The sequence below is a fragment of the Equus asinus genome, chromosome 5, assembly GCF_041296235.1.
Source record: "Equus asinus isolate D_3611 breed Donkey chromosome 5, EquAss-T2T_v2, whole genome shotgun sequence".
Classification (NCBI taxonomy): Eukaryota; Metazoa; Chordata; class Mammalia; order Perissodactyla; family Equidae; genus Equus; species Equus asinus.
Genome location: NC_091794.1, coordinates 23078193 through 23091387, shown reverse-complemented (window position 1 = coordinate 23091387; position 13195 = coordinate 23078193). Strand labels below are relative to the sequence as shown.

Genomic DNA, 13195 nt, shown 5'->3' with positions numbered 1-13195 from the left:
GCACCCGCCTTTCAGTCTAATAAAGCCCAATCTGAAAAAATACCACTGGGTATATGTATTAGTCTGCTTGGGCTGCCATAAAATGGTACCACAGAGTGGGTGGCTTAAACAACAGAAATTCATTTTCTTGTTGTTCTGGAGACTAGTAGTCCAAAATCAAGGTGCCAGCAGGGTTGGTTTCTGGTGAGGCCTCTTTCTGACTTGTGGGCAACCACCTTCTCACTCTGTCCTCACATGGCCTTTTCTCTGCACATGCAGAGAGAGAGTGAGCCATCTCTTTTATCTCTTCCTGTTGGATTAGTGCCTCACCTTTATGACCTCATTTAACCTTAATTACCTCCTTAAAAGTCCTATACCCAAGTACAGTCACATTGGGGGTTAGGGCTTCAGTACATGAATGCGGGGCAGGGGTGGGGGGGGGGCGTACAATTCAGTCTGTAATGATAGACCAATAGGTTTATAATCAGGAGACCTAGGTTCATATCCTTGGTCTATCTGGTATTAAGTGTGTAACCCTGGCCAAGTCACTTAATCTCTGTGAGCCTACTGAATCCTTACTCGTAAAGGATCAGAATAATGCTTGTGCTATAGGTTTGTTAAGAGATCCAGGTAAAATAGGTGATGTGACACAGCACATTATAAATCAGTGATTCTCAGTCCAGGCTTGCATTAAAATCATCTTAAAAATGACTATTCCTGTGACTTCCCACGTGACAGTATAAGGAGCTCTGAAGACTTGTTCCCTAGTAAAATTGGGGAAAATTATTAACAAACAGCTATTTAAAGTCTCTGGAAATGGTCCTAGGGCATACAATAAATGAAGAGCTTCTAGTCGGAGGGAAACTTTTCTTTCTGGGAGGAGCAAGACATCAGGATTTCTCATCCTTCCCCTAGCTGCCTGCTGCTGAGGCTAAGTTCTGGGTGAATGTGGTGGAGAGGTAGGGAACTACCACCTATCCAGTTCCCACTTGTGGAACAGAGGCTCTATCTTGGTCGCAGAGCTGCTGAGAGTCCTAGGGAACAGATCACCGTTTCCCTGACTTATAAGTTGGTGGTTCCACATTAGGAGAGACAAGCTGAGAAGTCCTCAGGCTACTGCCCACTCCCAACCAAATACTCTGTCAGGGACTGAGTGACGAAAGGGAGTGTCACTCAGAGAATTGTGCTGGTGTCCACACGCCCAGCTTGAGAGCCCTGGTTCAGAGATTTTGCTTGGGGGTATTGGGGAGAAACAGGTCATAAAACAGATAGCTACTAATCTCTTCCTTGAGGAACTGACTTTGCCGCGGAGCTGGAGAAGTTCAAACCTAAGGATACTCTCAAAAGCAGTGGAGACAAGCTGTAGTGAAAGGCAGTTGGGAGGAGATTTATAGATTCGAAAAGGTATAGGCTAAACTGCAGGCTAGCTAGTTTGCAGGAGAGAATTGGGATACGAGATAGCTGGAAGGAGCCTTCCTGGGGTCAGAGGGAGTGTCAAACATTGACTCTGGAACTACTCCTTCAGAGGAACCTGAATTTGATTGAATTCTTCTGTGGAGCAGTTTATGCCTGAGGCTGTTGTTGAAAACAGTAGAGCAATCAGCTGGCAATTAGTGGAGATTAACAGATAGGATTAGTCCCGGAAAGAAAGCCCTGCCAAACTAGTGTCATGGCAGGGTGACTGTGGGCATATCCGGGCTCTGCCCACCTGAGGACCAATATCAGAGGCTTAACACTGCTGGGGGGAGGGGCAGGATAGACTTCTTTAAAATAATGCAGCACATTTCTAAACGAATAAGCAAGTAAGAGTAGAAAACCTGGGGTTGGGAGGCAGGGGGTGCGAACCAGTATCCAGAGTTGCCACAAACTATTATATAAAATATTGAGTTTCCAATAAAAAGCTATGAGACATGAAAAAACCCACAAAAAGCCAAAACAAAACCCAGGAAAGTGTGGCTAATATACTCGAAAAAGCAGACAACAGAAACTGCCTGTGAGAGTAACCAGATGTTGGATTTAACAGAAATAGACTTTGAAGTAGCCATTATAAATATGTAGTTCAGGGAATCAAAGGAAACCTTGATTAAAGAAGTAGAGGAAGGTGTGATAACAACTCACATCAAATAGAGACTATCAGTACAGAGACAGAAATTCTAAAGAAAAGCCGAATGGAAATTCTGGAATTGAAAAGTTAACAACTGATGAAAAATTAATTAGAGCAGCTCAATAGTAGAGTTGGACTGGTAGCAGAAAAAATTAGTGAACTTGCCAATAGATCGATAGAAATTCAAGGAAGGGTGAGGAAAAAATGAAGAAAATTGAAGAGCCTCAGAGAAATGTAAGGCAGTGTGAAGTGTACCACAGTACACATAATGAGAGTACCAGAAGAAGAGGGAAGAGAAAAAGGAGCAGAAAAATCACTTGAGGAAATAGTGGCTGAAAGCATCTCAAATTTATTGAAAAACACTGACCTGTACATCCAGGGAGTCCAAAGAACTTCAGAAAGGATTAATGCAAGAAAATCCACAAATGAGCACAACATTGTAAAAATACTGAAAGTCAAAGACAAGGAGAAAATTTTCAGAGCACTGAGAAAAACAAGGAGTTACTTAAAAGGGAACCCTGATAACAATAACAGCTGACTTAGCAGAAACAGTAGAGGCCAGAAGGCAGTGGAATAATATATGCAAAGTACTCAAAGACAAGTATTGTCACCCAAGAATCCTATATATCCAGCAAAGCTATCTCTTAAAAATGAAGGTGAAATAAACACTTTCCCAGATAAACCAAAGCTGAGAGAATTTGTTACTAGTAGACCTACCTTGCAAGAATGCTAAAGGAAGTTCTTTAGGCTGAAAGCAAGGGGCCTCAGATGGTAATTAGACTCTTCATGAACAAAGAGCACCAGTAAAGGTAATTATGTAGTTTTAGAAGAGTATAACCACCTGTTTTTTTCTCAAAACTGATTTTAAAAGCAACTGTGTAAAATAATACATATATAATGTATTCTTGGGCCTATATTATAGAAATGTAATATATTTGTCGTGTATCTTCCAATAACAGCACAAAAGAGGTAAGTGGGAACAAAGCTATGTTAAGCTAAGGAAATGATTATAGATGATAAAATAATAATTATAAAAGTGTGTTGTTGGGTTTGTAACATTAATAAATGTAATATGTATAACAATATCATAAAATGGAAGAAAAGGGAATAGAATTATATAGCATAACATTTTTATGTCTTCCTAGAATTAAGCTAGTATAAGTCTGAATCAGATTAGGATGTTAAAGTGTATATGGTAATCCCTAGCAACCACTAAGGGGGAAAAGTCACTAAAGAAATTTAAGTGCTTCATTAGAAAATATTCACTTAATGCAAAAGAAAGCAGTATAAGAGTAATAAAGGAATGAAAAAGACTTGACACACAGAAAACAAAAAATGAAAAGGCAGTCATAAATCCAACTTTATCAATAATAACATTAAATATGAATTGATTAAACAATCTAATAAAGAAGGCAGAGATTATCAGACTGGATCCAACTATATGCTCTCTACAAGAGACAGACTTTTAAGTTTAAAGATACAAATACATTGAAAGTGTAAGGATGGGAAAATGTATATCATGCAAACAACAACCACAGGAAAGCTGGAATGACTACTAATATCAGAAAAAATAGATTTTAAAACAAAAAATATTACTAGAGATAAAGAGGGACATTTTATAATGATGAAAGGGTCAATCCAATAGAAAGACAAAACAGTTATACATGTATCTAATAGCGTCAAAATACATGAAGCAAAAACTGACAGAAATGAGGGGAGAAATAGAGGATTCAATAGTAATGGTTGGGAGACTTCAATATCCCACTTTCAGTAGCGGACAGAACAAGTAGACATGAGGTCAGCAAGGAAACAACACTGTAAACCATCTATACCCAGCAGACATTTATAGAACACACTGCTACCCAGCAACAGCAGAATATATATTTTTCTCAGTCAAGTGCACATGGCACATTTTCCAGTATAGACTATATGCTAGGCCACAAAACAAGCCTTAATACATGTAAAAGTATTGAAATAATACAAAGGATATTCCCTGACCACCAAGGAAAAAAATTAGAAATCAACAATGGAAAGAAATTTGGGGAACTCACAAATATGTGGAAATTAAAGAACATACTCATAAATAACTGGTGGGTCAAAGAAGAAATTAAAAGGGAAATCAGAAAATACTTTGAGATAAACGAAAACGAAGTTACCACCTCAGAAAATTTATGGGATATAACTAAAGCAGTACTTAGAAGGAAACTTCTAGCAATAAATGCCTTTGTTAAGAAAGAAGAAAGATCTCAAATCAGTAACCTAACCTTCTGCCTTAAGTCACTGGATAAAAAAGAGCGAAGTGAACCTAGAGCAAGAAGGAAGGAAATAAAGATTAGTTTAGAAATTGATGAACTAGAGAATAGAAAAACAATATGAGAAAATTAAGGAAACCAAAAACTGGTTCTTTGAAAAGATCAACAAAACTGGTAAATCTTTAGCTAGATTGACCTAGGAAGAAAGAAGACTCAAATTACTAGAATCAGAAATGAAAGAGGAAACAGTATTACTGACCTTACAAAAATTAAAAGGACTGTAAAGAAATACTGTAAACAACTGTATGCCAGTAAATTACATAGCTTAGAAAAAATGGACCAGTTTTTAGAAAAGACTGGAACTACTGAAACTGACTTAAGAAGAAACAGACAATCTGAATAGACCTCTAACAAGTGAAGCGATTGAGTTAATCATAAAACTACCCAGGAGGAAAAGCCGAGGCGCATATGGCTTCACTGCTAAATTCTACCAAGCATTTAAAGAAGAATTAATACTAATTCTTCACAAACTCCTCAAAAAACTTGAGAGGAGCAACACTTCCCAACTTATTTTATGAAGCAAGTATTACCCTGATGCCAAAGATACCACAAGAAGACTACAGACCAATATCTCTTGTGAATATGAACACAAGAATCCTCAACAAAGTACTAGCAGAGCAACTTCAACAGCATATATAAAGATTTATACACTAAGTGTCATTTATTTCAGAAATGCAAGGGTGGTGTAAAGTTCACAAACCAATTAATGTAATAATCAGTAAAATAAAAAACAAAAGTCACATTGTCCTTGCAATAGATGCAGAAAAAACATTTGACAAAATCCAACACCGTTTAGTGATAAAAACACTAAAAAAACTAGGAGTAGAAAGGAACTTCTTAACATGATAAAGGACATCTATGAAAAATCCAAAGGTAACATTCTACTAAATGGTGAAAGACTGCACGCTTTCCCCTACGATCAAGAATAAGGCAATACTATCTGCTCTCTCCACTTCTATTTGACATTGTATTGGAGGTTGTAGGCATGGAAATGATGCAAGAAAAAGAAAAGGCATCAAGATTGGAAAGAAAGAGGCAAAAACTATCTCTGACAGGTGACATGATCTTGTATATAGAAAATCCTGAAGAATCCACTAAAAAAAATTAGCGCTAATAAGCAAGATCAGCAAAGTTGCAGGACGCAAAATCAGTATACAAAAATGTCGTATTTCTATAGACTTGTCATGAACAGTCTGAAAGTGAAATTAAGAAAATTCCATTTATAATAACATCAAAAAGATTAAAATACTTAGGAATAAATTTAACAAAAGAAGTGTAAGGCACTCTGAAAACTACTAAACACTGTTGAAAGAAATTAAAGAACGTGTAAGTAAATAGAAAAGCCTCCTGTCTTCATGGATTAGAAGATTTAACATTGTTAAGATGGCATTACTCCCCAAATTGATCTACAGATTCAATGCAGTCCATATCAGAATCCCAGCTGACAACTTTGTAGAAATTCACAAACTGATTCTAAAATGCATATGGAATTGCAAAGTATCCAGAAGAGCTAAAACAATCTTGAAAAAAGAATAAAATGGGAGTACTCACACTTCCTGATTTCAAAACTTACTACAAAAATGGTAATCAAGGGGCCGGCCCCATGGCCGAGTGGTTAATGTTGCGTGCTCTGCTTCAGCGGCCCAGGATTTCACCAGTTGGAATCCTGGGCGCGGACATGGCACTGCTCGTCAAGCCATGCTGGGGTGGCATCCCACATGCCACAACTAGAAGGACCCACAACTAAAGATCCACAACTGTGTACCAGGGGGCTTTGGGAGAAAAAGGAAAAAGAAAATCTTTAAAAAAAAAAAAAGTAAGATTGTGTGAAATTGGCACAAGGATACACATACAGATCAATGGAATAGAATTGATAAGCAGGAAATAAAATTATGTATGGTCAACTGATTTTCATCAAGGGTTTCAAGACCATTCAATGGAGAAAGAATAGTTTTTTCACCATATGGATGGATAGCTAGATGCTAAGGAATGAAGTTGGACCCTTACCTCATACTGTATACAAAAATTAACTCAAAATGGGTGACAGACTTAAATGTAAGAGTTAAAACTTTAAACCTCTTAGAAGGAAACTTAGGGTTAAGAATCCCTAAAAGTACGACACTAAAAGCATGAGTAACAAAAGAAAAAATAGATTAATCTGGACTTCATTAAAATTAAAAACTTTGTACTTCAAAGGACACGATCAAGGAAATGAAAAGACAACCTTTAGAATGGAAGAAAATATTAACAAATCATATATCTGATAAGGACTTCTGTTTAGAATGTATAAAGAAGTCTTACAACTCAATCTTAAAAAGACAACGCAATTTAAAAATGGGCAAAGAATTTGAATAGACATTTTTTTACGGAGGATAAACAGTTGGCAAATAAATAGGTGAAAAGACATCTAGCACACTAGGAGGACTAGAACAGAAAAGTTGTGATGTCAGGTGTTGGCAAGGATGTGGAGGAATTGGCAACCCTTTTACACTGCTGGTGGGAATGTAAAATGATGCAGCCACTTTAGAAAAATAGTTTGGCAGTTTCTCAAATGATTAAACAGAGTTACCATGTGACCCACTCCTAGATCTACACCCAAAAGAGATGAAAACGTATGTCTGCACAAAAACTTGTTCACAAATGTTTATAGAAGCATTATTTATAATAGCCAAAAAAGTGGAAAGAACCCAAAGGTCCATCTGCTGATGAGTGGATAAATATGAGGTATATCCGTACCAGGGAATATTATTCAGCCATAAAAAGGGATAAAGTACTGATATATGCTGCAACATGGATACAGGTTTCTCTTGCTATCTGAAAGTAGAGGAGTCCTGTGAAACTTTTTTTCTTTTGAGGAAGATTAGCCCTGAGCTAACTGCTGCCAAGCGTCCTCTTTTTGCTGAGGAAGACTGGCCCTGAGCTAACATTTGTGCCCATCTTCCTCCATTTTATTTGGGATACATGCCACAGCATGACTTGACAAGCGGTGCGTAGGTCCACACCTGGGATCCAAACCGGTGAACTCTGGGCTGCCAAAGGAGAATGTGTGACCTTAACTGCTGTGCTACTGGGCTGGCCCCGTATGAAACTTTTAATAAGCCGAAATGATATAAAGCAAAAAAGCAGTTACCATTAATTTCTATGGGAAAAATCTTTTTTAAATTTAATTATTTTATTGAGGTCATATTGGTTTGTAACATTGTATAATTTTGGGTGTGCATTATTATATATCACTTTCTGTATAGACTGCATCATGCTCACCCCTGGTAGTCTAGTTAATCTGTCACCATACATATGTGCCCCTGAGCCGCCACCACTCAGTGGGGAGTGTTTGTGTAGGTGGGGCCACCTCAGTAGGTGGATGCTCCTGTGGGCTGGGCTACCACTCTGAAAGTGTTGGTGTGCAGGTCTGCCTGCCCTTGCCTCTACTCACAGTTGTGTTGGCCACTTTGTGAGGATCCTTGGTCTGGATCACTGCCACCAGGGATGGTGAGGGGTAGGGGTCCACTCGTTTGGTTCCACTGCTTCCTGGGGATCCACTCGACCCACCTTCAGATGTATAGCTGAGTGGATCTCTCAGGCATCCTGTTGTGTTGGGTAGGGAATCCTCTGTTGCTTAATGGATGTCCGTTTAGTTTTAACTTAGAGAAGAGAAACAAACAGAACTCACTGCGCCAGGATGCTGACATCTGGGAAAAACTTTTGAGCATTTCTATACCCAAAAAATAACGTTAACTATACCAAATAACACATAAAACCTAAAATAACACTAGCATATAGTAAAAGGAGGAATGATATGATAAATACACAGCCTATGTGAAGTAGAAATGGTTTATGTACAGTGTAGTTTCACTTACCGGGATCAGGAAGACAGCACACTGGGCTGAGGTGGTGGTGGTGATGATGGTGTGTTAGGCCGAGTTGTGGGAGATATAGGAGACTGGGGTGTAGGAGAGAAAGGAGGAGGGTCATCTATTAAGATCTCATTGTCGTCTGAACCCATCAGGGCAGGCATGTCCCTAGCAGCTACACCTTCTGTGTTGCCTGCCTCGATGTCAAAGGTTGAGGTTCATCATCTGCTGTGGCTGATGTGGAAGGCTTCAAATATGACAGTACGCTTGACTCTGTGTAACGGCTCACTGCAGAATAAACACTGAATGCTATTTTTGCTTTTCTCATTGTTTCGTAAAAGCGAAAATCCTTTTTGGCTTTCTCGCGGTTAGCGAAAACAGGTACTACTTTTAAGTTTTCGTAAAAGCTAAGTGGTGTAAAGCGAACTTTTGGATAGCGAGGGAAACCTGTATTACACCAAGTGGAAGAAGCTAGGCACAAAAGATCACACATAATGATTCTATTCATATGAAATATCCAGAATTGGAGTGATAGCTAAATGGCACAGGGTTTCTTTTTGACAAGGTGATGAAAATGTTAAAAAATTGACTGTGCTGATGGTTGCACATAGCGGCGAATATGCTAAAAACCATTGAATTGTTTTTTTTGAACACTTTAATAAAGGTATTAAAAAAAGTCGCCATTTCTGGTGTCCCTGTGGGGTAGGTCTGGGCATATACATATTTAAAAGGCTGAGCTATTAGAATAACAGAGCCCTTTACAGTAAGCTAGGCTTATCTGTTACCTCCCCACCTTTTATTTTTGTAGAAATCATGAGTACCCCAGGAAAAGAGAACTTTCGCCTGAAAAGTTACAAAAATAAGTCCTTGAATCCTGATGAGATGCGCAGAAGGAGAGAGGAAGAAGGACTGCAGTTACGCAAGCAGAAAAGAGAAGAGCAGGTGAGTCCTTTACCCTTAGCATTTCTTTTAAAGGACTTAATGTTCCATTTTAATCCTGAAATCACCTTCTTTTATTTTAATGTTAACAATGTTTAATATATATAATATATATATGTGTGTTCTCCCCCCACCAATATAAAATCAACTTTTGGGAGTGAGGGAGATGGGGTAATGAAAAGTGGAATACAAGAGTGAAGAAATCTCTCAGGTTCCCACGTTCCAAATATAACCACTGTTTAGTATGTTGGCCTGTTTGTTTTTAGTGTATTTTATTTTTCTAAAGTTGTAACATCTTTGAGATTTTATCTGCATGTTTGTTAATAAATTCTCAAGTGACCAACAAAACATTGCTTTTAACTTTAATTTGAAAATTTGTAAACATGTACAAGAATAAAGAATAGATGGTGAACCTCATAAACCCTTCTTTTTAATTCAGTAGTCATCAATAATTTGCCATACTTCATATATGTCTGTCTAGCTTTACGTTTCTTTATTATGTAGTATTTTAAAGCAAAATCTCAAGGAATATGTCTTTTCACCCCTAATTTAATTATGTATTATTCATAAGGATATTAATGACATTGATTTTTGATCATCTTTAACCTGAGAACGTCTGAAGAAGAATCTGGGACTCACCCTCACTTTATCTTCCTCTAAAACTACTTAGGGCAAATGGTCCATCACTTTTGACAAAGAATTTAAAGACGTAACGTTTAGGTGACTTTTTTTTGCAAAGGAGTGACTTTTGAACTTGCAGGGACCATTTGACCCCCACACTACAAAAGCTCCATAAAAGGCAAATGAATGAATCAGAATCCTTCATACCTGAGAAATAAGGTAATCTGTCATAAATATTTTGGAGTTGTAGTGAACTCTTCTCAGCATACCCTGTTCATTTGAGTAGCACTGCACAATAATCCAGTTAGTTGAAGTCCAAGAGTACAACCTCAGTGTTTTATTTGTTAAAATGACTGTAGATGTTTGAATCAAACACTTATTGTTACTGTTATGATATTTTTTGGCAAATAGAGTTTGTACTGTTGTAATAGAGTTTATATTAAATGCAGCAAATTAAGTTATGAGTTCTTGACATTCTACTTTATCATCTTTGAAAGTGACCACTTATTCATAAAAGGATGAGTTTCTCTTGGTGTCTTGTTGCTTCTTTATTCATCCCTGTGTCTTATTTGAAGTGGAACCTTTTCTTTGGATGAGCTTTTAATACATTAGCTTCTATTTTGGGGGTAAATTTCAGAAATCACAACAGCATTGTTATGTAGTTATATTCACATATGTAAATATGAATATGTGTGTATACCCGCAAGAGCACAGGTATGGGTCTGAATCTAACTACCAACCTACACATCATATTTGGCATAAAACCTTTTGAAGATGTAGCGATGGCACTTGGCCATTAACAGTGTTCATTTTACTCTGCTTCTTTTTGTCAATGGGTGATTTCATGTAATTAGACTTCATGGTAAAATTTATATAAATTTTTTATATTCATTTACTTGCTTGAAGGCAAATGCTCTATATCCTTCATATATCAAGTGGCAAGTATGGCCCCACATATCTGATACGTTTGGAGTTGAAATTCTATCATCTTCATTGTATGAGATCGGAAGTTGTGCTTGGGCTTTTAATAAGTTGCTGTGATAAGTTTTTGGAATATTGCTCTATTTAAAATCTTAATTTTGTCAGTTCATATGTGCCATTTTACATAGTGAAAACTGGTAAAAGTAATCAAGCTTCTTAATATCACAGCAGTACTTGTTTCATGCCTACTTGGTAAAATAGTAAACATCAGTGAAATATAGATTTGTTTAGGTCTTGTTTATTTTACCACAGTTGCTTTGTCATCTATCTGAAAAGTCACAGGCTTAGGCCAGCTGAACAGCTAGATTTGAGGGTAGTACAGGAGTTGATGCTGCCAAGTACACAAAAGATAACTGCATCTTTTAGGGCTATCCTTTTAGCAGACTAGCACTTAATGTCTCTTATCTAGGCAGCACTGTATAAATGACCTCTGTCCATTTGACACCCACAGACCAAATTAAAATTTGTTTTTGGCAAAAAATTTTCCTAGTTGATCTCATTCTGATTGAGCCTGTACTAGAAGATGAACATTTTATGTTTACTCTTAAGCAGAACCTTGCTAAACATGTGAGCAGGTAACATAGTGCTGCCAAAAAGTTTGTAAAAACCATAGTGATGAAGAATGGAGGCTTGCTTGATGTTTTTAGTTACAAGAAATAGCTTGTGAAGTGAGCAAGTTGATAATGTTGTGGACAGCCAACTTTTCCCATTGATTTACTTTGTTAGCAAGTTCAGGCAACATGTAGTCTATAAATAAGGTACATAAATCATGATTGTTTTGGCAGTTTTTTTCTCTTTTGAAACCTGGTTTTTCCTCTTGAGTGATATATGCACATAGTTGAAAAAGTTAAATACAGTGTTGTGACACCTAACGACGTTTTGGTCAGTGATGAACTGCATATGCAATGGTGGTCCCATAAGATCAGTACCATATAGCCTAGGTTTGTAGTAGCTATGCCATCTAGGTTTGTGTAAGTATAGTAGAGGAGGAAGAAATTTTCCTCTACCCTTCTAGGTTCTTCTGGCTGGTCTAAGAATTAAATTGAAATGAGACAGATTAACAGGAGAAAAACAAAAGTTTAATTACATGTATACATGGGAGAAACCCAGGAAAACTGAGTAACTTGCCAAAATGGCTGAAGCTCTCACATGAAATATTATCCTCAGCTAAATACCCGCCAGAGGGTGGGGAGAGTCAGGGACTTCAAAGGAAAGGAAGGCAGTTCACAGGTAGGCGAAAAGGAGCAAACATTGGGAAAGCAAGTGTTTGGCCACACAGAAACAGAAGAACACAAAGGGGAGCCCAACCAACAGGCTTTTCTGCGTTCCTCCCTGTCTACCACCTACTTCATGTAATGCTAAGGTGATAGCTTGCTTCCTGAGACAGATCTTTTATCTGAATTCTTTTAGGCAGTTAGGGGGAGGTAGCAGGAAAAACTTTCTGAGTCTTTGTTTCTTAAAAATAATCAGCCTAGAATTATCCTCAACTTAAAGACACACATTTTGGGGTGACAAATTTTGTTTCCCTTCAGTACACTCTGTCATGTTTGCGCAATGACAAAATCGCCTAATGACATTTTTCAGAACTTTTTCGGTTGTTAAAGTGATGCATAACTGTAGTGCTGAAATACTTGAAACCAAACCAGCAGTGTAGGGGAAGATTTAAGCTCTTATACCACTCTTCCCCTTATATCCATCCTCATAGTGTAGTTATATTGTAATGTGTAAATATTATTCATTGCTGGAGCTGAATAGTATACTGTGGTTACGTTTCCTTTCTTATACTTTGTTTTCCCTGGAGCTAATTGTCTTATTTTTTACCTATTTGGCTTTCTTTGAATTCCTGGCTGTCTTCTTCTCTCCTATAGCTCTTCTAAATTATTTTGTCTGATTTTCTAATTGGTTAAACTTCTCAGATAATTTATCAGTTCCATTTTTTTCCTCTGGAGACTTCCACCCTACGTTTTTTGTCCTCTTTCTCCTGTTGGTATTATTTATCCAACGGACGGGCTTTATAGCTGTAGTTGTTCGGACTTCCTTTTGCTGGGAATTTCTCCTCTCTTCTTGTCCTGATCCTTGTGATGTAAATGGTATTGTTTTTTTAATTTCAAATTCTACTTGTTCATCAGTAATTGTATTTTTCATCATCTGTAGTAATTAAAGATCACTAACAGCATCCTGCCATACCACATTAAAGACACTGCCTGTGGATATAAATTTTGCATTAGCAACAGGTATAATTTTAGTGATTAGGTTTTATTTTGGAGTCATGTAATGTTTTAAATAATTGTAAAACAAAATTAAATCAGAACGAGGGAAGAAATTTTTAAAAATAAACAAAAGGAATTAAATGGCCCTGACTTTGTGTCATGCTTGTGGCTAAACCACACAGAGAGGAATTATTTTAA

The 13195-nt window shown here is 37.3% G+C and overlaps 1 protein-coding gene across 1 annotated transcript in view; it reads left to right on the top strand.

Moving 5' to 3' along the window:
- KPNA1 (karyopherin subunit alpha 1) overlaps positions 1 to 13195 on the top strand; it is a 73565-nt gene that overhangs the window by 14726 nt on the left and 45644 nt on the right. The window contains exon 2 of the mRNA XM_014829562.3: positions 9055 to 9188. Within this exon, the coding sequence (XP_014685048.1) occupies positions 9060 to 9188 (129 nt within the window). The 5' untranslated portion in view covers positions 9055 to 9059. The remainder of the gene's footprint in view (positions 1 to 9054; positions 9189 to 13195) is intronic.